The 10,899-nt window shown below is 38.1% G+C and overlaps 1 protein-coding gene across 23 annotated transcripts in view; it reads left to right on the top strand.

The window, feature by feature from the left end:
* The window catches only part of Adgrl3 (adhesion G protein-coupled receptor L3), a 762,557-nt gene that overhangs the window by 295,743 nt on the left and 455,915 nt on the right, over positions 1–10,899 (top strand). For 22 of the 23 annotated variants that reach the window (XM_029477382.1, XM_029477372.1, XM_029477362.1 and 19 more), the window contains one exon: positions 6,348–6,551. The exons of the other annotated variant lie outside the window; for it this stretch is intronic. In XM_029477382.1, the coding sequence (XP_029333242.1) occupies positions 6,348–6,551 (204 nt within the window). The remainder of the gene's footprint in view (positions 1–6,347; positions 6,552–10,899) is intronic. 23 annotated transcript variants of the gene reach the window in all.

The following is a 10,899-nucleotide window of genomic DNA, read 5'->3' on the forward strand; positions in this document are numbered from 1 at the left end:
GTTGCCTTTAGCTTCATCTACAGAGAAGCGTATGACCTGCCACTATAGTCCTGTCGTACACAGCTTTATGACCCTGCCTCTGCAGTCCTGTTGTACACAGCTTTTGCAACTTATTTTGTTTCATTTCCCTGTCAAAAATCTAGGTTGTTGTGAAGTGTCAGGAAATGAGTCTGAAAGACAAAGAATTCGTTTCCCAACACAGAATATATCTATACTGTATTGGGATGATTCATCTTGAGAGAGAATCCAGTGAGTTAAATGGGCATATACTCACTCCGGATTACTCTAAAAGTTACTGCATCTTACAATGGAGGACATGCCATCATCACTGAACTGTTTTCTTTAAGAATATAGAATGAAAACAGATTTGTCCATGTCCAAAGTAATTTTTACTCAGGGCATCCATAGTCAGGTGGCTAAGTTGGAGCTTTTGTGACTACTTGTAGATATTACTGTGAGGCCTGTAGAGAAATTATGCAGCAATTACATACACCTTAGGAAGAACATGAGGAAATGTTAGCCTTTCATATGGGTGATACTAAGGTGCTGCTGGAACAAGTATCTTTCAGGCTTACAAGAGAAGACAAAACAAACTAACTAACTAACTAACTAACTAACTAACTAACTAACTAATCTTTTGTTTTCATGAAAAGAAATGAAACGAAATTCCCTGGGGGGAGAGGGGAGAAAGGAAAATTCAGGATCAAGAAACCATTGCTCTTCCATCTTCAATGTATATGGTTTCCCTAGTTTAGTGAATATTCTTACCAAGTCACTAAATGTTAAAAATACCACTATTTTGTGCAATTGTAAAGAAAAAAAACCTAACAAATGGATCAAACTCATCACTCTACAGATGCAATGTTACTGTCACATGATCAACTGAGGGGAAATTCAAGCCAAGATCTCACAATGGTTTCTTACAGCCTTCTTTCTGAGGCACTTTTATGCCATGTTCATACTTCCTTGCTTCATTTCGTAGACCTTTGAGCTCAACTAGAATCAAAACAATGAAAACAGTGTTCTGAGGTTGAGCCAGCACGTGATGGAAATAGTAGAATTTATAATCAGAAACCTAGTTTAGTTGGGGGAGAGAGCAGGGTTTTTTGTTGTTGTTTTTTCCTTGAACTTTAAGGATTAAATTAATACATGATGGAAGGAACTTTTGTAAGAAAGCAGGAGAAAATGTGAGGACTTTTGATGATGCTTTCAGCTATGCAGTGAACACCTGGAGGATCTGTGGGGAAACTGAAGTTAGAAACCAGTATGCCCCGAGAAGCTTACAGAGTCGGGAGATTTCCCAGAAGCCGATAGTTTGAGGAATGGGCTTAGAGGGGTAGAGAGTTCATATGAGGTGCTTCCAGGAGAGTGTGACAAAGGACTAAGAGCATACAGGTTGCCATATTAGCTTTATTAGCATACAGTGTAAATTCTATATGGCTCCTACTCCAATAACTAATAAAATGACACTGTAAAGTACAGCCTAGAAACTTAGAATCAGGTGATTTGCATAAGGTACCCTTAGTTTGGGAAAGCTGATTCACTTTCAGCCCTGCTAGTCTCTCGTGTCTTACTGCCTTCGAACTCAGAAGCATCATAACCATTACTGCACAGCCTACTGTTTGACTCAGGCTGCAAGCTCACAGTGGTAATCTAAATTTGTTTAGAAGAAGCAACTAAGTAATTGGCTATACTGAGAAGAAAAGAAAGCAGAAATGATCACATTTCATCGACATGTTTTCAAATATTTGATTTGATTAAAATATTTTATATTGATTAAAAATATTTGAAATCATATTATAATTATATCATTTCCTCCTCTCCTTCCCTCACGGCATAGCCTCCCAGACACACTTTCTTGTTCTCTTTCAAACTCATGTCAGTTTTTTCACTAATTGTTGTTACATGCATATATGCATTTGTATATACACATATATATTCCTACATGTGTACTACAAACTGTTCCATGTGCACTTGCATGTATTTTACAAGTCAGTGTGGATTTATGAACATGTATTACGATGAGTGCTCATATTTTCTGTCCATCATTCCCACTGTCCATTCTTTCTTTCTTTTTCATTCCCTTTTTTTATTATTTTGGAAATGGCCCTTTCCATGTACTCTTATCTGGTTATGAATTCACAGCCTTCCTGATTCCTCCTCTCAATTGCTAGCATTACAGAATTGTACACCATAGTTCACTCTAGTGCTTATTTCAATTATAAATTTTCCATATAATATAAAAATGCCAACACTGTCTTCAAAAACATTTTATTTTTTAATACTTTTAATTTTCTTTATTTTTTCTGGTTTCTGTCTACATGCAAACAGCATCATGAAACTGTCTTAGAAAGGCATCCTTTGATTGACAGGCTGGACACAGATATGACATGAATAACTTCACCAATCCACTATGCTACACACTAATAATTTTCAGATCTCCTCTATCCAAGTGTCTAGAGGTGATCTACTAGGAGGGCAGAAGGAAAATTCTTTTTTTTTTTAATATTTTTATTACGTATTTTCCTCAATTACATTTCCAATGCTATCCCAAAAGTCCCCCATACCCTCCCCCCCACTCCCCTACCCCCCCATTCCCACTTTTTGGCCCTGGTGTTCCCCTGTACTGGGGCATATAAAGTTTGCATGTAGAAGGGAAATTCTTAAGTGGTGAAAGAAATGATAAGGGACAGAGATAAAGCAAGAAATCAGTGGCTTATAATGAATACTAAATATCATTCATGACTTCAGCAATTCAAACTTGAAAACCGCAGACACACCATTTTAAACCAATGACTCCTTATCTGATATGTCATGCCTTAATAATTAGAATGAAAGTCATGTTTCCCTGAAGGTTACAAAAAAAAAAAAAGCACGCTGCACTTTTCTTTATCGCCTCTTCTAGAAGCAACATTATCTAGTAGCCATCTTGAAATGTTATATACAAGTGTCAGAAACTGTAGTCTCAAATGCATATGTAGAAGGGCAGCTGCTAAAAGATAAGGTTCCTAAGAACCAAACTTGTTCTTGCCACGTTAGTATTTTTCATCAAGACTTTGAAAAAGTACCTGATCTCTTTAAAAATCCAGAGAAGAAGAAAAGAAAAGGAAAAAAAAAAAAAACCACCAAAAATGTGAAGCATGTCTCTAAGTATCCAAAGAGCTCCTTGCTTCAAAGGGCAACTAGATTTTTTTTTTTACAGCCCTGTGTTGAACTTAGAAGTGGGATATGTAGGTGCAGAGTCCAGTGTAGGTATCACCTTACTTGTCAGGAAGAAGCTCTTCTTCAAATGCGAATGTGCCCCAGGGACAGCATAAGCATCTAATTACAGCTTCTACCCACTAATGCTGGTGGGTTTTTAGCAAGGGTTATTACTAGTATGTGAGTTAAGGAATTTTTCTACATGTAAGATTCCAGAGGATTGCCAGGCCTTTAATTGTACCTGTTATTTGGATGACTAAAGCGTGGAGTAGTTCTGAGCAGCACAAATTGCATGTATATTTTACCTGAAGAATGTAAATCCTTCGAAGTTCTACAATACCTTAAGCATAGTATGTGCAATTTTTTTTTAAGATGAAAGTTAAAACTTGGTCTATTGCTGCCATCTAAGGTGACTCTGAAGAGTGGTGGATCTAAGTAAGTGTGAACTATACATAGTGCGCCAAGCACACCAGAGTCCCATTTCCTCCAACTGAAGACTCACATCATTTTAACTTCCTGTTATTCTTTTGTTCTTCAGACTCTGTCCCTGTAATCATGCTCTTCTTCAGGCACACGTGCTCTTTGTGAACCCTGATTGCTTCCTGCTTAGCTCTGGCCTATTGTTTGTTTGTTTGTTTGTTTTTGTAGTTCATATAGAGAGGATGCTCATGTAGATTGGGACACAATCAGACTTGTCATAAGATGCTGATTCTATCACACATGCATTTTAGCACGTGCAATTATCAGTGAGCTCTCTCTCTCTCTGTTTGTGTGTAGAGTAGGGTTTGTTTTATTTGGGTTTAGTTTGATTTGGTTTGTTTTGGTTTGGGGTTAATATTTGATCTCTACTTCAGAGGAAATCCTTGGCTCTTGTTTGTTTTTAGCTTTCCCTGTCATGTCATTTTCTTCCCTCCCAATAATTTATCCCAGAAAGAAAGTTTACATATGACCATGACATGCAAAGCTCTGCAGCTGGCTGTCGCTCACTCTTTAGCATCCCGAAACACTTTCCTTGACTTCTACCAATCCTGAGGCAGCTGAACTACCTCCTGAACAGTTTAAGGCAGTTCCACACAGCAGACCTCTGATACAACCCCCAAGTCCTCTTTTACTTCTGATTTGTATGACTTTTGTCATGTGTTGGTATGATGCTGTTGTTGTTATTGTAAGCTCAGATCTTATTTTAAAAATCACCGTTTGAGTTTTACCCCCTTGAATGTTTTTCTCAAAGCTTCAAACACAATTTTTCTAGTTTACTGCATTTAAATTTCCTAAAACTGGCCATATCTCTACCGCATTTTTTTTTCTCTTCTCGTTGTGTATGCCCCAATGGCCCTAACTGGGCAAGTGGTCCACCTGTGTACCCTTGCTATCTGCTTTGTGCATCATACTCTCCTATACCCGGACATCAAGGAGGAGCCAGCCTGTGATGAGAACTCCAATATTTACCTGATGAATGAATAAAATCCAAAAGCACACATCCCCATCATCTCAAATGGGCTTGTATGTTAACTTGGCAAAGAACAAAATCTCTCACCGCCATTTATAACAGAAACTTGTAGCGGAACATATTATAGAGTACAGTTTCACTAGTGTCTTGTTGCAGAGTCGTTGTAAAGACGTTCGGAAACATGTACTTGTAAATAATTCCACAAAATATCCAGAGTTGGTTTCATTATCACTGGGGGGAAGAGGGGAGAAGGAAGAGCTTGTGAAGTCGAATTTAGAAAACATGGCAATGTAGTGAAACATGCCAGGAAGCAATTGTGCAGTGATTTTTATTTTCATAGGTTCTAAAATAAATTGAAGCATATTTTTTGACACTTTCCATTTATGTAGCTGATCGGGATGCTGTTTGAACTATCTTGGTATATAGTTTAATAATGGTATTGCTTGTTTAAATGTAAATCATTATTTTATATCAGTGCTATAGGCATAAAATTTAGAATTTTCCATCAGGTAGACTTTCTGAATATTTAATACTACCTTATTTTTTTTCTGTAAAGGTTGTATCATTTTATGTATTGTAGCTACAGAACTATATTCTTAATTTGCAAGTAACATATAACAAGTTATTAGAATACTACTATAACCTTGTATTAGATGAATACTGCAAAGTGCTTTTTCTTCGTTGATTTTCTAAGTTTTTTCCTCACTGTTTAATGTCAGCCAAACAGAATAACAATACGTCTTTAAATATGATCCTGTATTTGTTAAAAATGTATGTATATAGTGTTTTGCTCTGTAAATCACTTGCTTTCTATTGACGGGTAGATTTCATTATGTTTCTTATTAAGTGACGTAATTACAGTTAGTGCAGAGAATTTTGCCTCTTAAAAATTCACAATAATTAAATCATGTACTTAGGTAGCTCTGTTTTTTATTTTCATAGCATATAATATATGATTGTTGTGTCGATTTTTTAAAAATACCATATGTGTATAATTTTTTTATCATTGTTGTCCTGGTCTTCCATATTTATTCATTTATGTAATATGCAACATTTGTCAGTATAAATCACTGTGTATATAAGTGCCAAAGATGTGTGTGTATCTTTTCACATTAATGTCTGTCACAGCTCCTAATACAGTACCTTTCAGAAATGTTAGCATAACGACCAGAAAACATATAAATAAATACAAAACAGACATTTAACTCTGCACCAAAACAAAACAAGAGTAAACAGCAAAAACAACAAAATCCCCTTTCTGTTGTCAAGGTTTTTAAAGTAAAAACTGAGGTTGGTAGCTCATTCCTAACTTCACACTTGGGTAGTTAGTGTCTATAATTTGTATCCGAAATAGTTGTGAGGCTATTAAAATATAGAGGACATTGTATTTTTTAAGTTACTAGCTTATTCAGTTTCTGTAATTATGTTTAATTTTCTGATCACGTGAGGAATGGGGTTGAGAGTTTTTTTTTGTTTTTTTGGTTTTGGTTTTGTTTTTTTGTAATAAAGATAGTGTTTGTAATCAACAGGATAGAAGAATTCATTGCGCAGCCCTAGGTTTGTCTGAGTGGGGCTTGGGGTGGCTGGTCCTAAGCCTGAGTCTGCAGTAGAGGCCAGCCTTGGGGATGGCCTCTACTGAGCTCCTCTGAGGCCTGAATAAGCAGGGGTCTGATGGTGCGCCCTGCGGTCCCCGCAGGTGGCAAGCACAATGAGAGACATCCAGCCCTCGCTGCTCCACTGCGACACGCTGAGCGCAGCCCAGGAGGCGCTCTCCCTCCCAGACATCTCCTTCAGCAGCCGGCGGCAGAGCGCTCAACGGCTCATCGAGGACAGGGGCCACGCGGAGCTGCCAGAGGAGTCCGTGGACCAGGTGCCCCAGGAGCACAGATTGCAGCCCAAGGTGCGGCCGGCCGGAAGGGGGAAAGGGCTGGGGTTGGCTGGGCAAGGGCTGATGGGAGGTTCAGTCCCAAGCAACTCTCCACATTTCCCTTCATATGACATTCTACATTGCTGATGGCCTGGGTTTCTCACAGGGCTGACCTAAACAGCTGTTTTAGTAAGGCATGCCAATTCGGCTTTATAGCCACACTATTACTTTTGAAATATTTTGTTTTAAGATACATGGTTATGATAGGAACCTGGGAGACTGCTGCGCACCTGTCATCCCAGCACTGTAGAGATGGAGAGTGAAGGTTTAGTTTCTAAGGCAAGCCTAAAGCTATGTAGTGAACTTTCAGGCCAGCCTGGGCTACCTGAGACCTGGGCTACCACAAAAGAAAAACCAAAACAAAGGAAGAAAGACATATTAAGGTTGAGTTAGCAATACTATTTCGCATTATTGCTGGAGGCTTCAAATTACCTTTGTAGCAAAAACATTGAAATAACTGAAAAATTTCTAAGACTGGGAAAGGTGAGCATGAACATTTCTGATCATGTAGCTCGGGAGGAAAAATCTCATCAATAGAACCTAACAAGGTTTTGAAAAGATCATGATTAAAGTATCTTGGTAAGAAATTATGCACAGTCAAAGCATAAAACCTCATGGAAAAACTAATAATCTCGTGAAAAGGTTGGAACGTACTTGGGTTTTGCTTCCCAGCTGGCAACTCTATTGAGTGGCGTCCAACTATTGAAACTCCATTGAGGAACATTATATAATGTTTCCACAAAATTAAATACTCTTTTTTTCCCCAGTACTGTATACCATAAAAATTTTTTTCCACTCAGAAAATTCCATAGGGTAGTCTTATCCCTGTAATTTCATCTGGGGAACATAACATTCATATCTTTGTGTGATATAATGTGAGAAACCCTGGTGAATATTTTGCCGAATTCTATGAATTTCAAGTTACCCTGTCTACCCTATAATTTTTTGAAGGGGGAAAAATGTAAGAAATACAAAGGGGGACGTGCACATCACTGTATTCATTGTGATTTTTGTCAGAGACCCACTGTGGCAACATAAAATTGAATGCTTTGCTTCAATACAGGAATTGAGAGAGGGACATCATGAATCCATTTTAGGGGACTGGAGAGATGGCTCAGTGGTTAAGAGCACTGGATTCTCTCCCAGAGGTCCTGAGTTCAGTTCCCTGCAACCACATGGTGGCCCACAGCCATCCATAATGAGATCCGATAGCCTGTTTGGGTGTGTTTGATGACAGCAATAGGGTACTCACAATAAATAAATAAATAAAAAATTAATTAAAAATAAATAAATACCAACCAACTAACCTTTCACTGACTGAAGAGACCAATGAAAGTGAAACTCAGTTCTTCAGTCCTAGTGAGCACAGGAGGTAAGGAAGTGGAGAACGCTGTGCTCACAATGGCTTTGTGCCCTCAGCGGCCCTTTTCTGTCAGTGCGCTCCAATCTGCCCTTCCAACCTATCATTTCTTCTTTGGTAGGTGTGAGTGGGAGCAGTGGCGAAGGCAGAAAGAACCACATAGATATGTCTCTAATGTGTTGCAAATATCCCCAGGCAGGGTGGCATACACATTCTCCCGGGTTCTCTGTTACCCTGTCAGATACGGCGAGCTCCGAATCAGGCACATTTCCATAACTCACAGAATGTGCATCAGTGATTATGAAAGTTTAGTGGTAATTTTCATTGTTTATTTGTATTGTACAATATTACATCAAGTAAATATCATTTAGGCCATGCAGGTTAACTAGTATTCATTGGGAATTTCTAGAAGTCATTAGGAAGACATCCAGAAATGATGTTTAATTTTTACAAATACTTAAATCAGTACATATGCATACAAGCAATTTAACCTTCTAATAAAAAATTCAGAATATAGGAAATGTTTTTCCTATGTAATAAACTCTTAGTAAGAGTTTTTAATACTTAGACTGTCCCCAATTTTTATTGTTTTTAATTCTTTCGTAACACTTTTCTATACCATTAGCTTTTAATTCCTGTGACATTTATGTCATAATGCAATATAGTTGTGGGTTTTAAACCACATACTTCTAAAACGGAAAGTTTTATTCATAAGACAATTATATTGTATTCCATTTTAAACAATGGTGAAAGTGGAGGCACTCTCTAGATCACACAGAAGCACATTAACGGGGGCTACAGGTTGTGTGACACAAAGGCAGCTCAAAGAACCACATAAATCCGTTCTGGTTGAGATGCGTTTGGAAAGTTGCTGTCTTGTGAAAGTAATTTTTCAGTGTGACAGCAAGACTGAAGGTCATTTGAGAATGTTTCCCACAAGAAGAGTGAAGAGGAATAAGTAAATATTACAGGGACATAATCCTTCCCCTGCGTGAAGAGACTACACACAGCCAGAGTGCTTAGATGGGTATTAAAAAATAAATTGAGATAAGAGTTGCGTATGATGTTGAACTATTTACGTTGAAAAGACATGCAGAATTTAAACAAGGAAATGGCAGGGAATTTATGTTCCTTCTTTATCACTTTATGTTTCTCAAAGGAAGGCAACAAGCTCTTAGAGGACAAAGATGCGGTAAAAATATGACCCTCTGAAACCATCTTAAGTAATGAAGGCCAATGTTAATATGATCAGTCTGGGCCTTAAAAATAAAATTCATATTGTCTTAAAAGTAACCCCAGTCTTAGTCTAAAAATAACCCAAAAAATAAGTAAAATAACAACAAACCCAGCCATGCAGACAGAACAATAATGTCCTTTTTACCCTTTTTGTGATGACATTTTGACATTTGTCCTTGAATTTATTTGGCTTTTTTGGAATTTATAGAAATTAAGAGAGTTTGGATTCACAGAAACCTGGATTCACTGAATAGTAAAAAGTGTGTGTGTGTGTGTGTGTGTGTGTATGTGTGTATGTGTGTGTGTGTGTGCTAACACATGTGGGAGAGAGAGCTTTAAATCAATCACAACCAAAATCCAGATATCAAAATATTCCCTCAAAGATAGAGGAAGCCTAACACTCTTTAAAATATTTTTATTAATTCCTTTAGAAATTCAGACAATATATTTTGATAACATTCACTTCCTTCCTCCTCCTACTTCCCTAACTCCTCACATATTTTCTTCTGCTTTTCTGCCCACCAACTTCCTCCTTTTGAAATAGTTCTTCCAGTCTAACTTATGCTGCCCATGAACTCCTGGGTGTGGGCCATTCATCCACTGGGCTTGGTATACCTACCAAGAGCCACACCCTCAGAGAAAACTGACTGTCCCCCTCCCACAAAAACATAAGCTATCCATAGCTCTTCCACTAATGGCAGGGGTATATTAGCTCCTTCCTACTCCAAGATAGGCTGTTGACCTCTTACAGAGGTCTTCTGTAGGCACAAACAGGTGCTATAAGTTCATGAATACAGTAGTCCTAGCGAAGTATTTCACCCTGGACGTTTCTAACTATTGGCTCCTCCAGTCTTTCTGTCATCTCTTCAATGGTGGTCTCTGAGTCTCAGGGATGGTAAGACAGAGGCCCGATATGTGATTGACCACACGAGTGACATTTATGCTCTGCCTTTTAACTAGCTGTGAGTTTCTATGTTAAATACCATCCACTGCACAAATAGACTTTTTTGATGAGATCTGCGAACAGAAGTAACATGTGAGCCTAGAAATAGGAAGTTAGAGGGCAGTTTAATACTAGGTTCATTTAGCAAGATGAAAGTGGTAGGCTCACAGGCTCATTTGGAATCACTCTGTTGTTGTTGTTGCTTTAATAGTAACCTTCTTGCAGATACATAAGAAGGCCACTAAGGATTTTCCATAGCTCCATCCTGTCAAGGCCACACAGACTGTACTAAGTTAATACAAGCTTTCTCCCAGAAAAACAAATATGTATGTATATGTGTATGTGCATGTATGTGTGTGTACACACACACATACATACACACACACACACACACACACACACACACACACACACACCTTAAAATTCTATCCTGAATCATTTTAAAGCTTACTTTTCCTCCCTCAGGAGTCTGGTGATTATTTTGGTGTTGTTGTGTTTTGTTCTTTGTTTTAGATTTTTATAAAATTGTGGTTATATATTATTTTAGCCCTCTTGGAGAATCACATAAAACTCTATCATATCTGGATTTATTCCTCATTCTTTCATGTATGTGTTCACAAGTGGCAGTTCTTCCAGTATAGTTATATGCAAAGATAAATCTCTACTTAATTATTAAAAGTATTGTACATGAGCCGGGCGTGGTGGCGCACGCCTTTAATCCCAGCACTCGGGAGGCAGAGGCAGGAGGATTTCTGAGTTCGAGGCCAGCCTGGTCTACAAAG

The sequence above is a fragment of the Mus caroli genome, chromosome 5, assembly GCF_900094665.2.
Source record: "Mus caroli chromosome 5, CAROLI_EIJ_v1.1, whole genome shotgun sequence".
NCBI classification, from domain to species: Eukaryota; Metazoa; Chordata; class Mammalia; order Rodentia; family Muridae; genus Mus; species Mus caroli.